The 14,038-nt window shown below is 40.9% G+C and overlaps 1 protein-coding gene across 1 annotated transcript; it reads left to right on the forward strand.

Annotated features, from left to right (window-relative positions):
* The first annotated feature begins 415 nt into the window (after nt 1-415).
* On the forward strand, nt 416-13,247 carry rorca (RAR-related orphan receptor C a). Its single transcript, XM_041040267.1, has 10 exons — nt 416-732; nt 7,395-7,480; nt 7,665-7,806; nt 7,920-8,360; nt 8,548-8,669; nt 9,299-9,431; nt 10,085-10,192; nt 10,367-10,477; nt 11,372-11,484; nt 11,585-13,247. Exons 1-10 carry the CDS (start codon nt 726-728, stop codon nt 11,744-11,746), a joined length of 1,425 nt encoding a protein of 474 aa, XP_040896201.1. The 5' UTR covers nt 416-725; the 3' UTR covers nt 11,747-13,247.
* The last annotated feature ends 791 nt before the right edge of the window (nt 13,248-14,038 follow it).

Consider the following 14,038-nt stretch of genomic DNA (forward strand, 5'->3'; position numbering starts at 1 on the left):
AAAATAAATGAAAACTTGATTTAAGCTGTGATCTGGTTCTTAGGTTTACAGTATTTAAAGTGAATATAAACGTGTCAAAATACCTCCATGGGCCTATAAATCTGTTTATAAACCTCCATAACACTCCATTTTCACAGGGAAAGATAAATAAAACATCGCCCGCTGATTATTAAAGAAAACTGTTCTGCTGAGAAATAGAACTGTGCGCTTGTTATTAAATAGTTCCCACGGTGGGAGGCCGGAGGTTTGAACTGACACACTGCCACACTTTCCCACGCACGCGAGAGCCTCCTTAAAGCGCGCGGAGGGTAGCGCGCGCGCGCGCGTCAGCTCACGGGGCACGAGGCGGGCGGACCGCGGGGTGAGGATCATGTGTAGTCCACGCGCCGAAAGTAGGTTACAGCGAGCTGCAGAGCAGGAAAGAGCTGGAAGACGAGGAGCTGCAGTTTTCTTATTTTGTAGGCGTTTTATCACAGCAGCACCTTTGAGACTGCGCGGAGCTGGAAGAAAGTAAACAACAGAAACACTGCGCTGCTTTTTAAATTATTTTTAAGGTCGGCGCGTGTGAAGAAACGTCTGAAAACCCATATGAGGATTCGCTGTTGTGACAGTTTCCAGCTGCTCCTGTTTGGAGCGAATAAGTGCGCGTCGCTCTCACTGTTTCTTGGCTTCGTTTCCACCTGGAGTTGTATGACTCGAAGAGTTGGCTAGACTTCATCGCAGACATGAGAGGTGAGTTTAAGGAAATGATTACATTTGTTTAGATTATATTTTTTGACAGCCAGGCACGTCTGGTGTTTGTAAATAATTGGCTAACTTTTGAGCTGTGGGCCTATTTGCTCATAAAGGCTCTTTGCGATAAAGTGCGTAGACTGCGTGCTCGCACTAGAATAAACCCCAATTTTCGTACATCTGAAGAATAAAAAATCTTCTTTTTTTTTACTCGTTGTTTGTACAATATAAATATGTCACCTTGTGGACCTCGAAAGTTATTTACAGAATGTTGACTCTTAATAGGTACACGATCGCATATTTAAAAGTGGATTATTTTGATCATAGCACCGATATATTTCAGGTTTAAGCATGTAGTGTGTTCACGTTATTTGTATAAACTGCCGGGGTTTTGTGCACGTATTTATTTTCGCTTGTGATAAGAGGAATGCGTTGCAGCTGCGGTTACTTTATTTCGCCGGTGAGAGACTCCACTTATGTAAGAGTCAGGGAAGGGAGGGAGTGAGCAGAGTGATTCAGAGGCTGTCAAACCGCACGAAAATCTGTTGGAAGGGATTTTTTTTTTACGTTGGAAAAAACTGGTCCGTTTCTCTGAATTTTACATTTTCTTTTACTGTATTTTATCGCACTTTTTGAATTACTTTTTTTGTGAGATAAACATTAGTTTAACGGTTTTATTATGGACATTCTAGGGTTATTCTTTTTTGCAGATAATGTTTTAAAGTGCCCAAAAGCACTGGCAGTTTGTTTAGCAGTGTTGTACTTTTACTGTCGGTTAGTTCATCTCCCAGCGTGTTTTTGTTTTCAGCATCAGCAGCATGGCGGCCAGTGGGAGGCGGGGGAAGGGGTGGAAGAGAGAGAGGGAGAGAGGAGGTGCTCCATTGACCTAGTTCTGTCATTGAGGATTACAGCAAGTGTGTGTGTGTGTGTGTGGGTGCGTGCATGTGAGTGCGTGCGTGGCACGGTCTGTCGTCATTTCTGATGAAACAGTGTTGATAATTTAAATCAGTTGTCCAGGCGAGAATGTTCCTCTTTAAGGTACTGTGGCCATGAGCTGCACTGGAAAAGCCTGATTTCAGTACATCTTGCAAAAACATGACTTTCATATGCAGTTCTGTGACAAAGACAAATATGACAAATTTTATTTATGAAACATAAACAAAATTACATCTGTTGATGGATATTTTTTGCTTAGAGTCAGAATTAATAGATAAAAATGATTTGTTTTTGCAGTAACGTGATGTCAAAGCCATGCACCGCTGTGACAAGCAGGATATGGGCACAGCAAGCCCACATTTAACCATGAAGCATAGCGGGGTTCAGTTAAGCTCAGTTTCCTCTGACAGCTAAGGTTACTTACATCAAACAGAGTATATGTCGCTCCAGTCAAGCGTGGCTTGTCAATCAGATTTTGTAAAAATACTGCATAATTTACAATGTTATGGGCAGTCTTCAAGTAAATTTAATATATAAGAAAAAAAACATGGAACAGGCTGGAGTGTGAAGGTTACAGGCAGTGTCTGCATTTTTCCTGACTCACCTTTATACCTGATAGATTGCATTTAACGGTGTTGTTGTTCTTGTTTATATCTGAGTTATTCTTGTAAACCACTGCACAAACAGATTAGGCAGGTGTGATGCAACACGCTCAAATAAACTTCAGTAAAGCACTCTTTGATTTTATGCCTCAGTGCACTAATGGTGTGCAGGGCTGGAGCCATATAAAACTGCGCTGGAGCTCAGTTAGTCCAGGATCAAAGGTACAGTAGCAGTAAAGAGGAAAGGCTGCTCTCTGCTCTCCCAGTACACTGGCTTGCTGAGTTCAGGCTCAAAGCCGCTATCTGTTGAGTGTGCAGCCTTGGGGAAGTTCACAGCGAGCTACAGTATGTGTCAAGGTGCCCTTTCTCTCTGACAACTGCATGCTAAGATTCCACTCCTCTTATCTAAAGCTTTAAGTCTTCACCCAGCCTGCATGTTTGTATGCAGGCAAAATGTCAACATTTTTGCATGGGTCTATGTGTTTTTGAGTCTAATAGAGATATTTTATTTTGCAGCCCAGTATGATACATAGTGATTGCTGACAAATAATATTTTGCTCTGTAGCATTTGTTTAGGCTTAGTGGTATCTTAAGGCAAAGTCATTTTGATAGTTCATATCCATTTTTCAAGTATGCATAAGGATAAGTGACATCTAAACAGACGAAAAGAGATTTTAAGTCAAGGCAACTGTGATTGCTGCAGTGTGATCCTAAATTAGTTTCTGCGGTTTGAAACAGCATGCAAAATTACATACATGCTGTGAACCGAATTCCTCAGTCTGGTTTTTCTTGTGTTGCAGAGGCCCTCTTGGGTTTGGGCTTAGAGCTGCGTAAACATCATGATCAAGTGAATGCGCTTTATCTTTTCTGATCAATGGGGAGGGATTACACAGGCAGAGAGTGTGAGGCCAGGTTTCTTGGCAGGCGGAGCACTGTTGTTCAGCATGTGAATGTTCATTGTAGAAAAAGTGGGAAAAAGGTGTGTAGAATAATAAACCTTACTTATGACAGGATACTTTTATATGAAGTCACTCAGTCAACATGTTTGTATTGTTAACACTGGGATAATCCATAGCTTAAAAAAGTTATGCAACAAAACAAAAAGAAAAAAAGAAGGGGAAATATAAAAACTGAAAATGAAATGAAAACAAAAAAGAACAGAAAAGCAGTTTCAGTATCTTCGCTGGGTTGGGCTGACAGCTGCCTACCTCCTGTCCATGTATGTTGATAGAAATACAAAGAATTTTTTCTTCACTGAATCACAGATAGATGAATGGAAATAATTCCAGTCACAAGGAAAGTGAAAACATCTATAAAATGCCCCACCTGCTTTAAATTAATTAGTCCAAATTACATTTTCTGTTGCGATGCGTGTCTCTTATTTGCCACTTTGTACATAACGTACACACCGTGACGTTGCTGGCTTCCAGTTATAATCAGTGTAAATATGGCTGAAATGTTTCTTATAATACACAAAACACAGGCTCTGTTCAGTTTTAATTTACTTCACTAAAAAAGCGGGGGTACAGTTAAGAGCAATGCGTGATACAGGCCGCTGTGATGGACCGGGTGTACACTAATACCTCTCATTCCATTACTTTTGCATCTGCTGAGTAATTACCTAAACCTTGAGTGCATTTTTAAAGAGTTTGGGGTTAGTGTCATGCCATATTATACTATCTGTATTCTGTAGGTAGGTCAGTGGGAGGAGAAGAAGAGAAAAAACAGTCATTACTGTCCACATACAGTAACCGTATAGAAAACAGGTGGTAGCTGAGGCCCTGCGTTGGGAGATACGTGGAAAGAGAGGTTGACAGACAGAGGAAATGGCTGACAGAGGACATGACTGTGTATTTAATAAAATAATTGACAACTTTTACTGTGCAAGAACATTATAGTATGTTGCACAATGCACCGTATCCTATATGTCATTCCTCCCAGAGAGGCCCTACATACCCACTCAAATGTAGGTTAAGTATATAGCATGTCAGGTAAATATAAAGCACAAGATAAATAGGACCTTGGACTCTGTTTGATTAGCTGGGATGAGAGGACAAAGTCTCCCCAGGCGAGGGTTTACGGCGCAGACGGAGAAAAGTGCTGACCAACAGACACCGACACACTGACTGACTGACACAGAAGCGACTTTTAACCTTCCATGTAGAAAAATGATTTTCTGCAGTGAGGCTCCAAAAATTATTATAGCATGTGTTTATCCACGTTGTGGCATAACTGCTACACAGTAAAACCCTTATGAGGCTACTGAATTACTGTTTTGTCAAATGTCTATTTTACATATTCAGTGGATATTGATTTGATAAGCTTCACTTATACAGCTACTGTGAACTTGTGTTCAAGCCAGTATTCCCCAACCCAGGTTAAGTTATATACAATTTTTCACCTATCTTTGTAAGTAGAGCCTGTCAGATTTTAAACACGTGCTTTTACAGATGTTACCGGGAAATAAAGGAGCAGAAGCGGTGATATCCTTGTTACAGCATCTTAGAAACAAACGCCTTAGAAAGAAGATTTGTGGAAATGCTTTAGATAAACTCTGATGGGAAGTTAATCAGACCTGTTTTTGTGACAAAACAAAAAAAAACGGTCACAGTGTAGACTGTGTCTCTATTTGAGACAAGTGTTATATCTGCTCTACACACTGATATTTACACTAAACAGTGTATGCTTCAATTCATGTTGTGATTTGTGCAACATTTATTTTCCGATAGACCAGAACGGCAGAAGGAATCTCTGGGCAGCCAACTGCAACAGAGTAAAAATAGATTTATGGTCTAGCTCAAACACAGCTGAAATTTCACTCAAATACTTGACGTGCTGCAACAAGTTGAGAGCTACTATTAGCTACGTCTGTTCCCCCTGCTGCAGCTTACAGCACTGCATGTTTTTGGAAATTTTTCCAGATGTTGTTCAAGTTGTAAAATCTCCAGTGGGGTAGTTTGACCCTGTCAGTTTCAACTCGTCATCCATCTTTCAGTAATCAAACCGTACATTGTTTTCCTTTCAAAACAAAAGGAGGCCTCCACCCTCCTTTTACTTACAGTCTGAGTCATATTTGGTTCCACCTTAAAACCTGCAAGAAACCAGACTGTGTTCCTTGTGAGGCTGCCACATCTAGCGCCTCCCTCTTTTGCTGAATGGGAAACTGTGTCAGTGGAGCAGCTCCTGCTCTCTGGGCCTGACTGTGCTGCTCAGCTGACTGGCAGGTGAGGCGGCAAGTCACAGGCAAAACCGCTCACTCAGCGGCCAATGGGAGCGCAGGAGGGTGGGAGAGGATCGTCATACCGTTGCCAAGACAACCACCTTTGAATGAGTGTGTTCATGGAATGCGGCCAGACGGCAGTTATATAACAGGATGAAGGGTGGGGTGAGGCTCTGGAGGGGGAGCGATAAAGGGAGCAGTGGAGAAAGGGATTTTTTTCCATTGCCCTTTATTTATTTATATCCCTGAGTTGCATTTTGTTTGCCAGCAGGAATTCTACCCAAACAAGACGCTCAAACATGTCACCAACCCTGCACAGAAAGTCTTTTTGGAGGGGAAGATGTAGACAGATTTTTTTTTCCCCAAGTCATAATTTTCAGACTAATGTCAGTCACTAACCTCTTCTGTTTTGCCTCAGCGTGTGACGCATGTCTCTCCCCACGCAGAGTGACTCATGTGATTGGTTGGTTGTGAGCAGTTTACAAAAGAGCCTTTAGAAAACAGCAATTTTCTGGAGAGCTATGAAGACTGGCTAAAGCCTTCGCTACCATTTACAGGTTACCTAATACCCTGTGTGATCCAACAAAAGTGGTTTAGGGATTGTTTGGCACACCCTGCAGCCTGAGGCAAATTAAATCTTGCACACAGTCTACACAGTAACAGCAGGTTGCAGTTGTTTTGTGGGTTACAATTGTAGGGCTTGGAGGGTTCAGCTCACCAATGTGCCTTTGTTAACCTGCTTACATTTTGTTCATCCTGGAGGAGGAGGGCAGAGCGAGAGAGAGCCACGAAACTTTATAACCCCGGGCCTCAGCTAATGCAATTGACCTGCTATTCTGGGCTTGAGGAGGCCCAGCTACTTAGATAAACAACATAATGAAAAGAACAGGCTGTTCCTGGTTAAGAAGGCTCAGGCCTCTACAATGAACACAAGGTGTATACTGTATAGACAGCTTCCTTTGTGTTATTGACACTTTTCTTCATATTCCTGTAACATCATCCCAAATGCATCTCATTATTATTAGCTGCATTTGAAACTGTATAATGTACAGTTTGCCTCTTGAAATAACCTGAATTCTTGTGTGAAAATTCGAATGAGTCCACCTTATACCATATAGTGTCACATACGAGTGGATGGTTGTCTTATTTGAGTTCTGTTTGATTTAAAAATCACGGCTTTTTTGAGTAAATATTGATTAGTTATATGCTGCCCACTTCATCTGATATGGCTGAGGTGTTTTATTGACAATAACTGCAGTCAGCACGATAGGCCCAAAAAGTAAATGTTGAATGTTCCTGTAACTGGCACAAAAAAGAAAAAACCTTTTTATCTCAATGCTTTTGGACAGTATCCAAACATATGTTTACTTGTTACATACCCGTGGGCTTGGTATTATATATATATATGTTCATATTACTGGATTGCGTAACAACAGCAACAGACACAATCTTCTCATGTGTTCTAAGTAACTATTATTTTCATTATCAGTGAATCCCAAAACCCCAAAATATTCAGTTTACATTGAGGGAAAACAGGGAAAGGATTCAAATATTTACACTGAACAAGCTGGAACAAACAAGTGACTCAAAAAGATTAATTCATTTAAAAAAAATAACATCAGTTTTCAGTTGATTGACTTATTGATTAGTTGATTAATTCTTTCAGGTCAAGATCATTGTGCTGAATGAAAGAATTACACAGTGTTATTACTATCATTATAGAATTACAGCACTTAGTATTTAATAAAGATTCTTTCTCAGTGAATCCATGCATTTATTTGTTTCTAGGTAACTGACTATATATTTGAACCATTGTACTTTGTGTTGGACCTAACTTATCCCTATATATCAAAATTTACTGTAGTATTTCACTGATTTGTTTCTTTATTCATTTCTTTCTCCAGCTCAAATAGAGGTGATTCCCTGTAAAATCTGTGGGGACAAATCATCTGGGATTCACTATGGTGTCATCACCTGTGAAGGCTGCAAGGTGAGCTATCAAACTATCTCCATCATCAGTAGAGAGTTACAGTAAAAGTTGGTAAAAAAAAAAAAAAACTGGTCTGCAGGAGCTTTAATGTCTACCCAGTCTAATTAGAGAGTTTTGTTTATGGTCCACCACATGCAATAGATGTTTCGTTGGATTCTCACATCGTGTGTGTCTTTCCCTGTAGGGATTCTTCCGACGCAGCCAGCAGAACAATGCTATGTACTCTTGCTCACGACAGAGGAACTGTCTAATTGACCGGACCAACCGTAACCGCTGTCAGCACTGCAGGTTGCAGAAGTGTCTCGCTCTGGGCATGAGCCGTGATGGTGAGTTCACCATCTTTATCTGTATTTATTTAACTCAGTCTCCACCTCCCACCCTTTGCTTAGCCATACGTTCTTGAATGTTTCATTTTTGTCTTTACATCCTCTTGTTGCAGCTGTGAAGTTTGGTCGAATGTCCAAAAAACAGCGTGACAGCCTGTATGCAGAGGTCCAGAAGCACCAGCAATCCCAGGAGTGTGCAGTCATTGGTGCCCGTGAAGAGAATAGCGACATGGCTGACCTCAGCCGCCCCTACAGAAGAGGCTCCAGCACTGCGCTCAGTGATCTTGATGACATTACCACACTGCCGGAAGGCTTGCTTTTCGACCTGCCGCTGACCCCAGAGGATGCAGGTGGAGAGTACTGTAGCCTTGACATGCTGGGTGGCAGTGCAGGCAGCAGCTCATCCTCTCAGAGTTCACCAGAACAGACCAACTTGGACTTTGTAGACGGCAACCACAGCATCAAGCACGAGTACCAGCTGTTGCATGACTCTGGACTCTTCTCACATGCTATCCTCAACCAGCTCCCCGGGGGCTGCTCCCTGCTTGAGATAGGTCAGTGTAAATCCAGGAAAAGCCTGAACCTTAAAATCCATTTAGAATTTAATAATAACCATAAAGGTGAAAAGGCATAACTTGTCATTTGTTCTGACAAATGCATCTTATGGCCTTTTGTGGTCGTCATGGATAAAGTTAAGAAGTGATCTTTCCTGAGAAATGACAAATGTTTCCCCCTGTTTAGAGCGTATAACTCAGAGTGTGGTCAAGTCCCATATTGACACAAGCCAGTACAGCACAGAGGAGCTGAAGAGAATGGCATGGACTTTGTATAGCCCAGAAGAGACTCGCTCACACCAGACCAAGGTAAATGTGACATTTTAAAATCTGCTTACAAGCATTTGACAGTAGGACCTAATTTATACACAGTTCAAGAATGAGAAAGAGATCCTGGAAATTACTAAAAATCTCCACATTCTTCCTGGATGTTTGAAATTTGTTCGAGTAACTGCTCTTTGCAGTTTGAATCTATAAACAAGTAACTGTAGCAATCACGCATAAAACATTTTTACATATCACTGGAGTTTGGCTCATCGTGACCTGCTGTTTGTTTTCGTGTACAAGGCTCAGAGAGGAATGTTTTCAGTTTTTAACCTTGGAGAAAAAATCAATAGTCAAACAAATAGAAGTGCTCCCTTCTTTTCACTATAGTTCATTCTTAACAGTGAGGTTTGTAAATCCAAACATTTTCATCACACATTTCCTTCTGGGTTTTATGTCTCACTTGTCAAGGTTGGAGGCTATAGCTCTAACAGAGAAGCAGAAAAAAAGTCTAAACATGTTGTAGGTCAAGACATCAGATCACACAACTAGACAGTCCTTGATGTCTAAATAAGGACAGAGTCAACAAAGAACCATGGATTACAACTTGCCCGATGCCTTTCAGGTGTTGCAGTTCTTACAAAAGCCTTTCTGTCTCCTGCTTTCTCTTTCAGTCAGCTGAGGTGATGTGGCAACAATGTGCCATTCACATCACCAATGCAATCCAGTATGTGGTGGAGTTTGCCAAGCGCATCTCTGGCTTCATGGACCTGTGTCAGAACGATCAGATTATCCTCCTCAAAGCAGGTCAGAGCATGACACTAGTATACACACTCCCTGTGGGCTAAAATCATTAGTTCTCGACATTGTGTTTGGCCACATAACAGTCAGAAGCTGTTTTTGCAAGAGATGTCACGTGCATGCAGAGTGACTTGAAAAGGTGCACAGTTGTTCTGGTTCTGAAAAGTGGATGGCCTTTTTTTAATTACGCAGCATCTGTAATTATCGTATATATGATTTACTTCTTGACTTCTCTAGTACTTCTTGTACTGGAGATTTTAAATGGTACAACAAGAACAAGTCAGTTGAAACATTTGGTGAATGGTATTGACTGGCAGCCATAGATGAAAGAGGGCACACACAAAAAGTAATTTTCAAAAGGTATTTAATTAAACTAATTATATGCTTCAGTCACAAATGTCTTAAAAAGTTTCCACACCCGTGATTTGTTTAACATGGCTAACGCCTGAAGGTGGAGAAAGATTACAGGCGTCTGAATTTAGGCCATCTGCAGCAGTACAAATGTCAGTGATAGTATCAGTTATTTTCCATGTGCTGAATATTGAAAGAAGAACCTTCTGTTGTTACAAAATAGACTACATATAAGGATCCAAAGTTAGATTATATTTTACGGTTCCTTTACATTTATCCATAGTAAACATTTTTGTGTGTGTCCACAGGCTGCATGGATGTGCTTCTGATCCGTATGTGTCGGGCCTACAACCCCATCAATAATACAATGCTCTTTGATGGAAAGTTTGCCACTGCTCAGCTTTTCAAAGCTCTTGGTGAGTAAACATGTTCACTATCTCTCTTTCTTTCTTGGGAAATTAATATATAAACTTGATAAAAGGATAAATGGTGTGACTTTAGGTAAACTCTTTGACTGTTTAATCTGTGCCAGAATCATCACAGTAAGCAGGTTTGTGTTTTGATGGTTTTGTTTTTCTCCTTTTACCTAGGCTGTGATGACCTTGTGAGCGCAGTGTTTGACTTAGCTAAAAGCCTGAGCCGTATACAGATGTCCGAGGAAGAGATGGCTCTTTTCAGTGCAGCTGTGCTGCTCTCACCAGGTATTTCTCTAACCAAATAGATTTATTTTTACCTGGAAAATTTGTAAATGAAGTTCTGCATCAGCCTTGCAAAGGGCTAAATTCCTAGTCACTGTATTTAAGTCACTCAAATTAAATTAGTGAAATGAACACGTAGACACCACTGCATTTTTGCACATTTGTGCATTAAAAGCTCTTGCCATGCAGATTGAGGACAGTAATCATGAATTTTTATCGGGCCTGCTAAAGGATGCAGCTTAAGTTTGACACTCAGCAGGTGAATCAGTACATCTGGTGACAACAAACATCAAAAGCAGGGTTGGTTACAAGTAATTAGATATAATGAGTTCTGTTCAAAGAGCATAAAAATGAAAGGGAAAGAAATACATTTGTTTTGCAGTTGTGGCGCTCAAATTTTGCATTAATATCAGGACAACATTAACAATACATTTACATCAGCAATGACCTGCCAAACGTGACAGTAAAGAACTGACGATGACAAAATATTGATTCAGTGCCAGGGAGAAACTCCCGAATGGGTTGTACTCGCATGCCTTTGAATGTTACAGCACAGTAGCTGTAAGTAATTTAGATTCCTCTTGGCCATTTTCCAAACCATAAATGATAATTAGCTTACGCAGGGTTGAAAAGTGATCCTGCCTACAATGGCACTACCGTCCAATGTCATCATAACTTTGGCATTTGTTACCAAAATGTTCCCTGTGATAGATCACTTGTCTCAAACAAGTTTCATGTCTCTGCAAACTAATTGCCATTGTGTTGAGGAGCCAATGGCTGCCTCAGAGGAAATTAAGCTGAAAAATGTTTGTACATCGTAAACCTTACCAGATGCAGTTTCAAACTGGCGACATGACAACACTAATAACACCATCTTGTCACTATCGTTTTCTTCAGACCGCCCCTGGCTCACAGATGTTCAGAAGATACAGAAGTTGCAGGACAAGGTCTATGTGGCTCTGCAGGGCTGTCTACAAAAAGAAGGAGCATCAGAAGAGAAACTAGCCAAGGTACCGTTTGATGAAAATAACTGTCATGATGATTTGCTAACCCACTGTGTTAATTCATCAATGTAATTCATTTTTATTCTTCCTTCTCTGTCCTATCTAGATGGTGTCTAAACTTCCCATTATGAAGTCCATTTGCAACCTTCACATTGACAAACTGGAGTTTTTCCGTCTGGTTCACCCTGAGACAGCGTACACATTTCCTCCTCTGTACAGGGAGGTTTTTGGCAGTGAAATCACCTTCCCAGACTCCACAGAGGGCTAGCACCGTTTAGCCAAATAGCATGATTCTAATAGAAACCCTGAGGTTTAGGGAGGGGGAGATAAAAATGTGGCAACCAGCTGAGGCAAAATCAACCAGCAGCTCAATGACAATCCTGCACACTACACTTTAGGACACACTCCCCTCGCCTCTGAAACTCCCAACCATGTGGAGTAGCTTACACTGCCTTGCAAGCTAGTCCTTTCAGCTTCAACGTAACACTACAGGAACTGCTGCTGGGTTCTCAGTGCATGTTACTTCTTTTTTTTAAGGAGTTAAAGAAATTATTAAAGTAGCCTACATAATTTGTATTCTCAAAAATATTTTTCTATGAGGAGACCTTAAACCTCTCATCAAGTTGAATTCCTTTCTAAGATAAATTTGATTTTTATCGTTCTCACAGTTCCTGTAAGCTATTGTTGAATGTACCCCCTTTTCCCTTTACCGTTCAGCACAGCCCTAGGCTTGAAATAGAATGTACATACTTAAAATCCTCACCCACCTTGTGGAGGTTTGCAGTAATGATGCCTGTTTCAATTGTCAGTCTAGTGACACTTTATTGTTTCATTCAATATTTTTCAATAGTGCCCATATTTTGCAGTTTTGTAACATATGAACAAACTGTTTAAAGGGACCACGATCAAACTCACAAACCGACAGGGTTTTTAAACTGTGTGAATCATGCGCAAACATTCAGAGTGTCTGGCGCCATGTACCTGCAAACGCTTGCACACAGAGCACAAAACATAGCACTTATACTGATCTTTGTAGGTATTTTTACGAGCACATCCTCAGACACTGATGTGAGCTCTTTATTTTTTTAATGCAATCAATGACCTCAGTCCTAATACCTTTTCCCTTTGCAAATGCCACTTAGAGAGTGAGAGCGAGAGAATCATAGACGTATTTTCAGATACACACACACACACACACACACACATTAACACATATAATCATGTAAGATAACAGCATTTGTGAATTCATACACAGAGTGAGCAGGAGGAGGGTAATGTGCTTGTGCTCAGGTCTCTCAAACAGATACTGCCTGCCCATGCTTTGGGGTTCTGGGATGGAAAGATTGCTGTCACAGAAAAGAAAATCTAGTGGATAATTAGCTCTTATGAGTCCTTGTTAGAAACCAAAATGAACTCTTGGCACAAGATTTTACGGGTTCGCACTCAGACTGCCATCTGTGAAACTTATGTTAAACCAGTCCGAAATGGTAGATACACCCTCCCACTGTAGACAAGCTGTATGAACAAGGTGCTGACCAGCCGACCACTGTGGGTTATGTGCTCTTGTCGAAGACCATCTGGAACTGTCGCACCTCAGCCCCCTCTGCAGAAGAGTGTCATTGCCCAAACCTCCAGCACCGTCTCAACCAGCAAGGTCAAAAGACTTTGGGAGTACTTAAAAAAAAAAAAAGAAAAAAAGTTGATGTTGAAATGTGACGGTTAACTACATTGCCACTGGGGCAAAGAATAGAGAGTGGACAGATGGTCGACAGTGTTATTTAAGCTCTGTAGATATCAGTTAGAGGGGATTTACTCTCTATCTCAACTCGCTGCTTTGCGGTCGGGCAGATTGTGCTATCGCAGGCAGCCACAATGTTCTGATTGGAGAATTAAATCCTCTATTCCTTATTCCCCACTCCCTTACTACCTCACCCTCTTCAAACACTACATGGCACAGGAAAGGGTTGACAGAGCCATCAGCTACCCCCCTGAGTTAGTATTTCTGCATTCATACTAGAGAGCTTGATTAAAATATAACAATTAGAGGTGAAATTTGAAGGCAAGTGAAAATATATAATTTTGATATTAAATCCAGACAGAAGACAAAAGCAAACTGAAATGCTGGATCTACTTGTATTGATGACATCCTCTGACTGTTTTTCTGTCATATGAGAACAGTTCAAGCCGTTAGGTCCAGGAAGACCTACATAGATACAGATCTGTCTGAAGTAAAGTCTCTGGAGATGCATGATTGTGTGTACAGATGAAACCTTTATCTTCAAAGCGGGGGGACATCTTGTATTTGTTTAAAACTACCTACCAGTATGCTTAAGAAGCTACGATAGAATAATAGTTTTAATCTTAGAATACACTGTTCTTAAGCATTTTGAGACAATCACATAACCGATGTTGGATGTCTAGCTTTATTTAATAGTGCAGCCAGGTTTGCTTTGCACTGCTGGGACAGTGCTTTTCGCCATACATCAACTTATCCCACATAGTATGAAGGGGTATAACCCTTTTTTCTGCGTACGTAAGACAGTGGCATAGTGGGATTGTG

Source organism: Toxotes jaculatrix, chromosome 6, assembly GCF_017976425.1.
Source record: "Toxotes jaculatrix isolate fToxJac2 chromosome 6, fToxJac2.pri, whole genome shotgun sequence".
Classification (NCBI taxonomy): Eukaryota; Metazoa; Chordata; class Actinopteri; family Toxotidae; genus Toxotes; species Toxotes jaculatrix.